Below are 13986 nucleotides of genomic sequence, written 5' to 3' on the forward strand. Positions count from 1 at the left end.
CATTTTGACACTGTGGCTGTACACTGTTTTGTCTATACCACAGATGCAACCAATCTGAAAACAGAACTATTTGTTTTGGGAATACAATAACTTAATAGCTGTGCAGCATTTGTCTTGATTCACAGCTCAGTCTCTTAGCCACTACACTGCGCTAGCTCTCCTTTGACGTCTAAATAACTAGGAAACAATATTCTGCATTTGAACTGCAGCTTTAAAATATACTAACCTGCTTCTCCATGTCACATTCATCCATACATGCCAAAAGGACTTCACACACACACATATACATGCACACACATCTTTGGTTCAATTATTCATTTCATAATATCCTGTATGTGGATCACGAATATTTCAAATATTGAATTTACCCTATTTCCAACTGCCAACTCAAATGCTTCTCATTTCTAACCACATTTCAGTGGGTTCAGAGTTATCTACTTTATACTGCGGTAAGACAATAAATTGCAGACTATGTTTTGCCATATGTAACCAACATAGTTTTGTGTGTTTGGCTGTCTTGACCACTCTGAATGAGCAACTAAGTGGTCGAGGACTTCTACAAAATAATAGCTATGTTGATTGATAGCTGGGACTCTCTCTACAGTTTTAGGAATATAATACCAATCCGAGTTCGGAAAGGTGGCACTGTTCTGGACCTTAACTTTTGTTCAGTATGTGCTTACCATTGGTCCTTCTTCTGATCTCTTACAGGTCTGATCCCACAAGATCTTGTCACATGCAAATAAGATGTATTTGGTTGATCAATCCATTGCCTTCTGTTAAGTAGCACTCCATTTGCCTAACTTCTAATTGTCCAATAGTTATGACATATTCTCCTGTATGGAACTGCAGCATTAATGTCCTTGTATGAGGGTGGGGTAGTCAAAGGGCAATGAAAACATTGCACTTGTGAGATGGGGATGCTCAGGGTACCATCCCTTGAGCTCTTTTGGCTACAAGTATTCTTGTGAAATTAAAATTTAATCATCTCACTCACAAAATCCTCTAGCATGCATTCTAAGAGTTTGTGAAACTTCTTGAGATTGTGAATATTACTGCAACCATTTTTTTCAGGTCTAATTCACATTCAACACTGCTAACTTGTGGGTAGAATGGTTTCAATGCAGTGTTTGGGCAACCTCATGTGTGGCCCTGGACAAGGAGGATAAGGGAGTAGAGTAATAGAGAGAAGAGTGCATTTTGTTGCATAGCAGCAACAGAGCAAAAATTAAACAAAAATGGCAACAAGAAATTCCTGTGTTAAATATATATGGACAGTATTATAAAACACCCTTGAGTGTTATGTTAGTGAGATCTTTGCACCAGAAAAACAACATGGGTTTGGAGCTATCCACTGTGGGGGCAGGATCGGTGGAAGCCTTCTTCACTGTATTCTAACCCCCCCCCCAGCTCTCCTATCTAAATAAATCTAATTTGCATTTATTTCAGGTCTAATAGCTGTGATCAAAAATATACCTCCATTTGCACAAAAACATAACAGATTCCCAACAACCAACAGTGCAATCCTAACCTGCCCTGGCGCAGACAGGATACATGGCCTGTGCTGTTTCCAGAATAGGTTAGGAGCCAGTTGAAGATCTCCTGAAGGTAAGGAGATACATTTCCCCTTACCCTGAGTAAAGACCCAGCCTATGGGGTTTCTCGAATTCACACCAGTTACATAGCTGGTGCAAATCTGGGAAGCCCGGCCAGGAGGGGGGTTAGAGTACAGTGGAGAAGGCTTCCACCAATCCCAAACGCCTCCTGGACACAATATGCCCCTATTCCATCCTCCCCCACCAAGAAACACCACCTCTCTACCTCCACGTCACTCTCCCCATGCCTCTACAGCGCCCAGTGCAACCTCACTTGCACCATCCAGCTGAATGCCTGGATGTAGTGTCAGCAGGGTAGTGCAGGCCTCTCTGCCAGCACAGCCTACTCTTGAGGTGCTGTGAATGTGCTTTATGGCACAACCGTGTTTGGCTGGTGTGACAGCCACTGCACCGGATGCAGTTGGAGCTGGGATCACACTCTTAATCACCTAATGATACCATTTTATGTAGTTGTAATCCACAACAGCAACTGCAACATTCTGCAGTGAATGATCCTGTGAACAGCAGCAGAGCCAGAGGTGGGGTGGAACTCTAAGTGCAGCATGGCTCCGTAGCTTGCAGTGTAAACTGCCCCTCCCCCTCACTGTCCAGCGGTGAAAGTAATGTGTAAGAGACTCCTCCATGTTGCTTTTGTTCCTTGCAATAGCCCTGAGAGCAAAGAGGAAGGGCAGCTTACATGTTGAGTTTCTGAGCCATGCAGCACTTACAGTTTGCCCCCCCCACTGCCTGTGACTGCCCTGAAATGTGTCGAGATTATACTTTGCCACTATTCACTGCTGTGGCTCAGCATATGTGATTTCTGCATTTGAGATTTACATAGGAGAATATCCTGGTAGGCTGTACCCTACCCCAAATGGCTACCAAGACAGTTTTATGTCCTGCTGCAAAAAAATATTAAAGCAAACTACAATAATTAAGAAACTGCTGATCTGGCATTAGCCTGTGTTGTATTTTATCATGTCCTCGCTCTGCAACCCCCCTTCTGTTGGAATCTTTCGTGTCTGCATTTCTGAACAACTTGATTGAAATTATAAGCTGAGTGTATGGTTAAAGTCTCAGGAAGCAATAAACACGTAAAAATCCTCTGGTTCCCCACGCACCAGTATTGTGTTTCAGTTCAGCTGAGTTATCACATTCAAATACAAAATTAGGCCAACATGAAGTACCTAGGGAAATTTGGGGCTGCATGAATTCACAGAACAGGGTGGCAAATGGACATCAAGAGATGAGAACAGATTTTCTTAGGGTCTAACAATAATGGAAGAGTCTATATCCTAATGCATCCAGGTCTGCAGAAACCCCCAAAGCTCCATCTTTAGATTTTACCGGCTACAGACTTCCCATCATCCATCTGATTAGCCTGGCGGAGAGTTCAGTAGGACTTAAAAGCTTGCAGTTTTGTTGCAATGTCAGTTCCCATATCACAATGCAAAAAAGCCCCTTAAAGTGCCACAAGAGGATTTTGTTTTTTCACTGTCAGAGTTACTTCGCATTACAACAAAACAGTGTAACATGATTACGTAGGGAGTCCTGTAGATGCTCAAATCAGTCAGCTTCAAGGGTTCAAAGTCACAGTGCTCTAGGTGCTAACCTCACAACAAAATTGGATTCCCTCTTTTCTAACCCCCTGCATATCTCTCTCTTAATTTTTCTTGCATTCTAAATATCAGCCCCTTAGTTTTTCTTTCTCCCTCCCAAAACTCAATGCAATAAATCCTGAGGCGTGTTAGGGTCTAAAATATGTATTTTGTAATTGTCATTTTTTGCTATGAGACTTAGGGCGCAATTGTGATTGCGATTATTCTGTAGAAGTTAGCACAATGCAAGATAATCAAGAATCATGGTTGTGCTGCTAGATTGCCAGTACCATCCATGATACATGAAATGCACAATTTCACATATCTTTCCTATCTCAACTATTTTGTATTTCTGTTCATTTTACTGAAAAGGAGAAAGGTATTTCAATTAAAAGGCAAGTAATTTAAGTGTGACATTGTCATCACCTTATCTCGAAACCTCAACAGCATCTTTGGAACCTCTGGAAGAGTGCAGCACCAGTAAAGTTGTCCAAGTTAGCAACATTGGACCTACAACTAGTATAGTCTTGCGTCAAAGCTAATGTTAATGTTTGAAATACGGTTGAACGCATGAATACTGAATTAGTCCATCTAGGTTAGCACTGCCGACACTGACTGTGACAGCAGCTCTCCAGGGTTTCAGAAAGAGTCTTTCCCAGCTCTGGCTGGAGAAGTTGCCAGGGATCGAAACTGAGCCTTTGCTGTGTTTGTGCTTTTTATTTATTGGGAGGGGGGACAACCCTGGATGAATTCTACTTTCTTAAACCTAGAAATATAGTTGCGCTTTCTAACTGAAAAAAACCTAAAGGCAGATATATTAGAAAGTTTGATTTCCAACATTTTCTGTCTTCTAACAATTACAAAAGGCTATTGAGGAGGGGCAAAGTGGCAGAAGCCCACCAACCAGAAGCACGTAAGCTAGTAAGGTTTTTCCTGGCTTGCATCATGGCTATGAACTCTAGTAGTTTCACACCTAGTGGTCCAATCCTAATAGGGTCTTATGCTACTGGAACGAGTGTGGTTGCATCACCATGCAGGAGTTGCACTGGCGTGCCTGGGGGAGTTAAGGGGGGCAATCCGCAGGGTGCCATGTCTGCAGAGGTGGTGCTGCCTTCTTCCCACCCACTGCTGCCCTCCTCGTCCGTCCTCAAGGCCTTGGGTACCTCTTCGAGGCCTCCCCAGCTTTCAGAAAGGCCTTCTAAGGGCCTTAAAACGTCACTTCCAGTTTTCACCTCAAAACAGGAGGTATACTTTAAAGGCCATCCAGAGGCTTTCTAAGGCTTCTGGAGGGCCTTTAAAGTACACTTCCAATTTCCAAACGAAAACCGATGTTTAAGTCCTTCTGGAGACCTCAAATGGCCCCCAGTGGAGGACATTCAACTTAGAGGGACGGCATTCAGCGGTCCTGGCCTCAGGTGGCACAGGGGCCAGGATTGCCACCGGGTTGTTGTGTAGGATTGCACTGCCCATATTCTTTTTCCCCATACCCCAATGCAAACAAAAGTAAAACCTCCAACTCCCCTCCCCCACATCCAGAAATATAGTGTGTCAGAAACTATGCAAAGTTGAACCGTTCTCCTTGACAAGCTACTTTTCTGTGTGAAGAAATATTTCGGGAGGTGGGGGGGTATCAAAGTAGTACAGTCCAGGAATAGGGATGTCTCTTGATTCCACTGTCTGACCTGATCCGTAGTGTATGAAGAATGGGGGGTACCATCTTTGCCTCAGGCAGCAAAATTTCTTGGGCCAGCCTGGGCCTCATTCCTTTTGTTTTCTGATTAAATTGAGGATCTGCAAAGGCTAAGATTGTTCCTCATTATGTATACATAGTCAGCCTTGAGGCACTTCTACAGTACAGATACCGAAGCAAAAACAAAACAGAAAAAACACCAAAAAACAAAAACACACACACACACACACACACACACACACACATACAGAAGTAGAAGCAGAACCTTGTATTCTCATCTCTGACCTACATACTGTCACTTAATTGCAAACTTCATTTTCCGTAGCGTACCAGGAGAGAGGACCTAGTATTGACATGTTGTGTTGACTTGTTTAAAAGGGAATTGTTACTGAATGTTCCTGTCACCAACAAGACACTTTTCAGAGCTGGATGTACATCTCTGGGGAGGGTTTCCTGTATAAATTATTGAAGCAGCGAGAGAAGAAGGAACGGGAAATTAATAAATAAAGCGGCCCAGACTTACGAGTGCAGGGCATGGAGGCGGCATCATTTTCAGCTCGGAAAAAGCCTGGGTCGCAGGTGCACGAGGTAAGGCCGTCCCAGATGGAGAAGCTGTGAGGTGGACACTTAGCGCAGGCGACGTCTGTGGAGAGGGCCTTGTAGTATCCAATCTTGCAAGCTTGGAGGGAAACAAAACCGGAAAGAGGAGTGTTATTGGTACAGGCATGGATAACAAAACGGTGACCCTCCTTTATTCAGTATCCAGGCATGGACATTTTCAAAAGGGAACAAGCCACGTCCACTTCTCCAAAGGAGAGAAATTACCCGGTCAACAAGCACTTGATTGCTAGCTCTCCAACGGAGGAAGGCAGTACTTAATTCCAATGACAGCCCTTTAACAAACCAGCCTGGAGGGCTTGCATCAGCACCTTGAAGCATGCCTTTGCAGTAACTTGGTTGGAAAATCTGCCTCATTCGGTTCTCTGCATGGGCTTGCTACTCAAACCCTACTTCCTTGTTGCCCACCTGCAGACACTTACACGCCGCAGTAAACAGGGTGCAGTTGTTTAATTCCATGACCACTTCAGAAAGGCAGCTGAGGGGATAACAGTGCCAATTTTTGAGATGGAGCGGAAAAAAGACACCACTGTGATTGGCAGCCAGCCTCTCACTCTAATGTGTATGGAAATGGCAATTCTCCCTTCTGGTGGAGCCTGGTGAATTTGCTTTCTCCTCCCCAAGGGATGAAATCTACACAGTTCCCCCCCCCTTCCCGCTTCCCACCACCTCAGACTTGGAGCGTATCGATTGCTGAAATTCTTTCAACAGGGAGTCCCCCCATGTGAAGTTGGCAAGTATTCTGTGACATCACCCTCATAAACACTTACAAGGCACTTACAAGGATGGCTACTTTTACATCACTTGGATTATGAAAAATCCCCTCCGAAGTATCAAGTGGAATACCTTTTGAAGTGTGGCCTAGAAGCGTGTCTTCTTTACACTTCAGCCATGGCCAATGGCTAAAGATAAAAGCCATTTGACACAACCAACACTGGGAGCAAAGGAAGATTCCAATTTTATGAAGGACAGAGCAAAAGGAAGGAGGATTAGTGTCAATATTTTCCACATGACTCACTTTCGCATCACTTAATTTATCACCTGCCCAATCTTTTGAGTTCCCTTGCTCTTTGCGTTGTATACCTCCAGAAACCAACATGTGTTCCCTTTCTGTTTTCATCCCACGCACTTCATATCTTTTTATATGATTTAATTTATTTTCTTCTTCTCCCTCCTGTGCTTCACTTGTAACTCCCAGGAATTTTGTTTGTTTCTACAGCATGTTATGAAAAGGAGCAAGTCACTTCAGCCTTATCAGTGGCGTCACTAGGATTCGTGTCACCCAGTGTGGGAGGCCTGCGTGTCACCCTATGCCGTGGGCGGGGCAATGCCCCAGGTGGTGGGGTGGTGATGTACCATTGCCCCATCCCCACTGGTTTTTTGGCAGTACCTTTTGATAGAACACAGATATTTCAATGTGGTTTGTTTCATTGCATTCTGCATGAAATTACACATTGATTGATATATAACATGATGGTATTATTCCTCCAAATTCTGATTTTAGTGATTTTGAAAACTTGTAGAGTCTCACACACACACACACACACACACACACACACACACACACACACACACCCGTGTCAATTTACTAACACCTTATTGTAGTAGTTTTCATACTTTTAGCACTGGGACCCACTTTTTCAAATGACAATCTGTCCAGGAGCCATTGGCAGTGATGTCTTGGTCAAAAGTGACATCATCAAGCAAATTAAAATAAATAATTGTAGTTAAATTAAAATGAAAGAAATAATTAAATAAGGGGGAGCCAGCCCTGTTCCACCAAGTGAGTTTTCTCTGTAGTCTGCCTGCAATAACAACCCCCCCCCCAAAAGAATCAGTGAGATCTTCAGCCCTCCCCAGTGCCCAGTTTAAAGTCCTTCTATTTCAAGCACATTTCCTGGGCTTACTCCCAGGAAAGTGTGGGTAGGATTGGGCTGTGAGGGAAACTTTGCAAGCGCAAAATAGAAAACATTCCCCTTACCAGTTCAAGCCTCTTTGTTGGTCCTTTCTAGTAGGGGGGGAGGCTGCCTTCTGGGGCTTTTGTTGCACTCCAGTCCCATTGGATTGGGTTCATTCTGGTGTCCTCACATTCCCCTTTGCCTGGCCTGAGCACAAGCTAAGGCAGGTCTGCCTACTCCCAAGTAAACGCTACCGTGAGACTGCTTCACTTCCCATAGGGTTCCATACACTCGCAGCTGGGGCGGAGGGACATCCTCCTCAGGTGTTTTGGGGGGCTGCATTCATTGGATCAGGACCATTCTGAGTTGGAGTCCTCTCAGCCTGCCCTTTTGACGGAGCAGGCAAGGTCGCCTACTCACGAGTAAATGCGACCACATGACTTCCTTTCCCTTCCCATAGAGCTGAATAAACTTGCAACTGGGAGGGGGAACCTCCTTCTCGGGTGTTTTGGGGGGGCTGCACTCATTGGATCAGGACCATTCTGACGTCCCTGGAGTCCTCTCAGCCTGCCCTTTCCGATGGACTAAGGCAAGTGTGCCTACTTGCAAGTAAACGTGGCCACGTGGTTTCACTTGCTTTCCATAGGGCTGAATAGGGACCTCCTTCTCGAGTGTTTTTGGGGGGCTGCACTCATTGGATCGGGACCATTCAGGCGTTGTTGGATTCCTCTCAGCCTGGCCTTTCTGACGGACTATGGCAAGTATGACTACTCACAAGTAAACACGCGATACGACTCACTTTCACTTTCCATAGGGCTCCATGCATTTTTCCTTCCGGTTTTTTGGCCATAACTTTTGAAGGAAAGGGTTTTTTGATTGTGTTCCGCCGGTCATTCCACATCCAATGGTGTATGGCACGACGCAGTAGCTCCTAACATCGCGATTTTAGCACATCACCCCAGGGCGTGTCACCCCCGTCGCGTCACCCGGTGCAGCCTGCACCCGCCGCACCTCCCTAGCAACGCCACTGAGCTTTATTAACCAAGGCCATTTACAGAATCTCCTTAACGAGTCAAAACTTTATGAAGTGTGGTGTGGTGTTCAATAAAAATCACAGCAAGATCAATTTGGCCCTTGCTTGCTTTGGCTGTCACTGGACCAGGAAATCTTATTAAAAACACATAGCATTGACAACGATGATTGACGCTTTCAGAGTTTATACACATCAGATAATTAGTTAGGGTTCAACCTGCAAGGTGCTTTCTGGCTATGCTTCAAAGGTCCTTGGGGTTTTGATTAAAGTCAGAAACCGCAACACTGGCAAAGAGATGAATTCGGGTCAAGCCCAACCTCCCCACATCAAACACAATTAATCCCTGAACACAATTGCAAACCTTTTAGGTACGGTCCATCGTTCAGCCAGTCTCAGCAAACAAAGGTGGTTTGTATAATACAGGATGAGTCCGCTTATAAGAAGAGCAGCTTCAAAAAGACAAATTACTTTGAGGATGAAAGTTTGATAAAGGAATTAAAACCCCCATAATGTGTCTTGCGTAGGAAAAAAAAAAAAGGATAGTTGCTCCAGCACAAAGAAACATATTTTTCAAAACATAAAACAAAATCTGAGATTTTGAAAAGTCATCTAAAAAGTCTGGTGTGTTTTGGAATATACAGTGATGACATAGCAATATTGAGGAGACTGAAGTTGCATCCAGTCCAGCTTGACCCTAATTCAAGTATGAACTGACCTCCAAAATCCTTTCAGAATCATTCACACAATCCCAGCAGTGCCATTGCCCAACATGTCAATGACATAAATCACATCATTTTGTATTGTCAGAAAAGCACTCTTTAAGGACTATTGGAATATACTGTATATGCTAGGAATGACTCTTCAAGAACGACCATATTGGACTCTAAGTAAGGACGTCTGCAGAAATGTCTCTGGTCTGTGCTCCATCTCTTATCCAAATAAAATCTGCAAAGGTAGTGGGGGGAGTGGGCCTTCTCTACTGTGGAGCTTCTTCCCAAGGGACACAGTCAACCACCTTAAAACCAATTTTTATCAGCAAATACAGAAGCTACAGAAAAGCTTTCTGCAAAGGCCAAGATGGGGTCTGCGGGAAGAGATGGAAATTGCTGCTGTATGAGTTTCCCTAATTTAATTTAGGCTGTTGGATATATCTAGAATGTACTGTGATTTTGTCTATTGCTTTTATTGAATTGAACTATGTTTATTGATGCACACTGTACTTTGCTTGGGAGATCTATTGCACTAGAACAGTGTTATTCAAACTGTGAGGTGCGGCTTTTTAGGGCGGCACCAGGAACTCATAGGGGAGGCGCAGGATGTCCTCTCGCAGCAATACAGTCACACCCCTGGGCAGAATACGAGCCCATCTTCTGCCCGTCGTCTGCGCTTTTTTTTAAAGCTAAAGAAAGGGGAGTTGCTCAGCTGCGAGAGTGGCTGCTGCCGCCCCGCCCTCTTCTGAGCATGCTCAGCTTGCAGTCCTTAACCCTCGCTGATCCTTGTCTGGTTGGTTCCTAGTTCCAAGCCTGGGATCGGCTTCTCATCAAAGTGAAATCTCTCTTTCCAACCCCCTCCCACTTCCCACTTTCAATCTCCAAACCTTCCCACTTTCCTCCCCCTCCCCTTAAAGTTGTTTCCATGCAGTTGACAAAGGGGGAGGGGAGAGACAAGCACACACTTTACTTGGCCAGGAGCAGAAAAAGGGTACTGTTTTTAAAGTGATTTATTAATCTTGTTGTTTGACTGAAGAGGGAAGGCTGTATTTTTAAAGTGATAAAACTTGCTATTTGAAGGGAATACTTATCAGCCATTGATGAAGTGATTGCCAGCCCAATTCTATCCACACTTTCCTGGGAGTAAGCCCCATTGACTCTAATGGAACTTACTTCTGAACAGACATGCATAGGCTTGAGCTGTGCATCTCCTAGTATAGGAGACAAATCAGCTTCCTAAACAAACCCTTATCAGCTCTGATATATTTTCATGGTCTATTTTTGTTTTCCCCACCAGCTGCTGGAAAAACTTAATTTCATTAAATTAATAAAGGGTTCAATCCTATCCAAGGAGAATGGGAGAAATGACTAGTTGGATTGGGGTCCACAGGGGTGTGTGTGTGTTTAATGTTGGTCAGACTGGTTGTTCACACAGTTCATTTGATAAAACAATTCTATTGGTATGCTTACAAAGTTTTAAAAAATGAGTCCTCCTAGACCAGACAAAATCTACCTACTCCAGCATCCTGTCTCCAACACTGATCAGCAGCTGATCATTTATAAAGCATGTATATTGCTGTGTATTAATAATATATTTTTAAGATCTGCATTTAATTAATGATATGATTAATATAATTAATATTAATATAGTTAATACATATTTAATATTATATTATAATAAATATATCATAATATTATATTTAATATAGTTAATATAGTTAATATTTCTGGCCACTTCCTGTTTAATGATGTCATTTCCAGCCCTCAGGAACATGATGGGGAGTCATGGCCAACAGCCACAGGGGTCAAGGGAGCCACTGGCCAGAAAAGTTTGAGTACCACTGCTCTAGAACAATAGTGATTGAAAGCACGCAGAAAAAAAGTGAAGAATCTCAAATAAATAAAGACATAACCACCAAAGAACCATGGGCAGCATTCCTCATTCAAAATATCTGGACGATCATATGTTCAGATTAAAAACCCTTCTATTTTCTGGATTTGAACGCTGTGGTTTTTGAGGTTAGAAGCACAGTATTTCTTTACAGGCAGCAAGAGACTCAAATTAAGCTGATGTGACACAATGAGGAAGCTGGAAAAACCAACAAATCAGGTCCTCTTTGGACCTCTTTCCAAATCTTCTTTGGAAAGCAACCATGGAGAACATTGCAAGGCCAAGTGGAGAGGGAGTGCTGGAGGAATGCACAAAGATATGATGCTAACTGCTCACTGCCTTCCTTGCAGCAGCCTATTCCGCTGCCACATTCTAATAGCAACCTATTCTGTTCTGTGGTTAAGAGACAGACAATCTACGGAAGGAGTTGACTCTGGAACTTTTCACACTGTTGATCATTAACATTGGGGCAAAAATATGGAATAAAGCATTTTTTGATAGCTGAAGCACCTTCTATGAATGTAGATTTTCTATTATGGACTGATAGGTGCATTTAAGCTTCGGCTGTGATAAATAGCCCTACAGCACAATCCGATGCATGTCTGTTCAGAAGTAAGTCCTACTGCAGCCATTTTCAATTGGTGTGCCATGGCACACTGATGCGCTGTGAATGGTCTACAGATGTACTGTGGGAAATTGGATCATTTATTAGTAGAGCCATTGGGGGATGTGAGCATCCCACTGGCAGCACAGTGTGCCTTTCAGTTGTCAAAAAACGGATGGTGTGCCTTGAGCATATCTGAGCCTTGTCAGTGTGCCACGATATGAAAAAGGTTGAAAATCACTGCCCTACTGAGTTCAATGGGACACACTCCCAGGTAAGTCTGCATAGGATTGCAACCCTAGTCAATTTAGGGCTTTTTCTTCTATTTTTTCAGCCATGTTAGGAAGGGTTTACAGAAGCCAACATTATGATTTTCCAGGTCAAGATAATCTCCCTCCACCCTTCTTTTCTTGCAAACATTACATTCTTTTGCTTTCTACTATATTAAACCCAGTTCATTAATTTTTCAGGACCCAAGGAATGCTCTTTCTAAATGTGTTGCTAGTTTCCAAGGCACATGGCCATCTTGCTTCAGCTGCACAAAATTGCACCACTGAATTCACTGTCTGCTTCCTTATGCCATATTCAGATTCAGATCATTCCGGCTCTTGGCACAGTTGCTCTAGTTGCTAACACACATTGCCTTGGTTTGACTGTTCTTTACATCTCGATAGGGATCTATCTAACAATCTAACCTCGCTCTGCAATGGATTCCGTTAACTGATTTTTTTGGCACTGAAAAATAGCCGACACACCTATTATGACTGGCCACGGTTCTCTGAAAAGTAAACAGACTGAAGATATGATACAATATTTTAAATGTTAATGAATTGGTAGAAAAACAAGCACGCCTGCATAGATCTCTATTTCCCCAAAGTCTTTATTACATACTCAAGACAATCCTTCGTTCTTTTCTTTCTCCTGGGAGGATTTCCTGGAGAGGACAGAGCACGAATGGTATTCATACACGGGCTTGCAAATGATGCCACGGTAGAAAAGATTAGGTCACATGAGCAATACACAAACTTCGAATTCAATTCCCTTCACTCTGCCTTAATTAATTCTGTTAGGAAGAAAAAAGAAAGGGGCAGGAGCAGTTCCCTCTTTTCAGATCACACCCCGACATGACAAGGTTATCTTTCAAAACATGACTGTCTTCAAGATTATACAATTAAAATTCTTAATCGGGGCAAACAAAATTGTAACACCTGCATAGAAGCCTTGACCTTCTCCCTCACACCACCACCTTGCAACAATGTATCAATTTTACACAAATCAACACAGGGGCTTAAGTGCCCTTAACTATATGTTGTATTATGGCCACCTAGTGGAACTAAACTCCATCAAAAGCAACTGGATTTATATTTAGATATAATGAAGCCAGTACAAATGATATGATCACATGCAAGCAGATGTTGCATGCAGGTACTAATGCATGGGTCAGAGCTGTGAGCTTCGACCCCTGGCAGCTTCCAAAGACTAGCATTTCAAGCCACATGAAGAATGGCAGTGGCAACCAATATCAAACAAGGCAGATGAAATGTGCATGTCAGGACCTATCCTTTTAACCCTCCTGGGAATATTTTTAGTCTAAATGCATAAGGAGGGAAGGATTATGCCTACTGGCTGCAGCCTCTGGTTACCAGTACTCAGCCTCCAACAGTACCTATGTGCACATAAACTGAGTTCACACAAGCTCTGTCCCTGCACTCTGAGATCCTGCCAATTCCAAGGCCTCCAATCACATGGACAGTTTCTCATAAGATAGCACAAAAATCCTGCTTGCAAACACAGGACTGACTTTCAAGTATCTGCTCTGTTCATTTTTTTTAAAATGCAAACCTGCATTTAATGTAAATCTGCATTAGAGGTACAATAGAGCGCACAGCATCATCCAACACAAGTATCTGGTTGGTTGGCAACCTTCAGTCTCGAAAGACTATGAAGTAAGCCTACAGCACCTGGTATTCCAAGGCGGTATCCCATCCAAGTACTAACTAGGCCTGACCCTGCTTAGCTTCAGAGATCAGACGAGATCGGGCATGTGCAGGGTCAGTGTGATGCCTGGGTACAATAGAATAGGTACAATAGAACAGAATAGAATAGGTATAGGTACAATAGAATAGGTACAATAGGTACAATAGAATGAAACACATAATGTCAAACACATGCAGGAGGGCAGGGAGCATGTGAGAGGGTATAATCCTGCTTTCTCTTCTATATGCATTCAGACAATGTTTGGATAGTGCTATAGTTTGACACCCAGATAAATCCATCCATAGGGTTTATCTCTATGTACCAGATAGTCTACATGCATAGTGCTTTTACGGTGCTAGGAGAAAGATATCT

At 43.3% G+C, this 13986-nt stretch overlaps 1 protein-coding gene across 1 annotated transcript in view; it reads right to left on the reverse strand.

Annotated features, from left to right (window-relative positions):
* The window catches only part of EPHA4 (EPH receptor A4), a 190013-nt gene that overhangs the window by 102337 nt on the left and 73690 nt on the right, over positions 1–13986 (reverse strand). Inside the window, exon 4 of the mRNA XM_066620651.1 lies at positions 5407–5562. Coding sequence (XP_066476748.1) covers positions 5407–5562 — 156 coding nt within the window. The remainder of the gene's footprint in view (positions 1–5406; positions 5563–13986) is intronic.

The sequence above is a fragment of the Tiliqua scincoides genome, chromosome 3, assembly GCF_035046505.1.
Source record: "Tiliqua scincoides isolate rTilSci1 chromosome 3, rTilSci1.hap2, whole genome shotgun sequence".
In the NCBI taxonomy this organism is placed as follows: Eukaryota; Metazoa; Chordata; class Lepidosauria; order Squamata; family Scincidae; genus Tiliqua; species Tiliqua scincoides.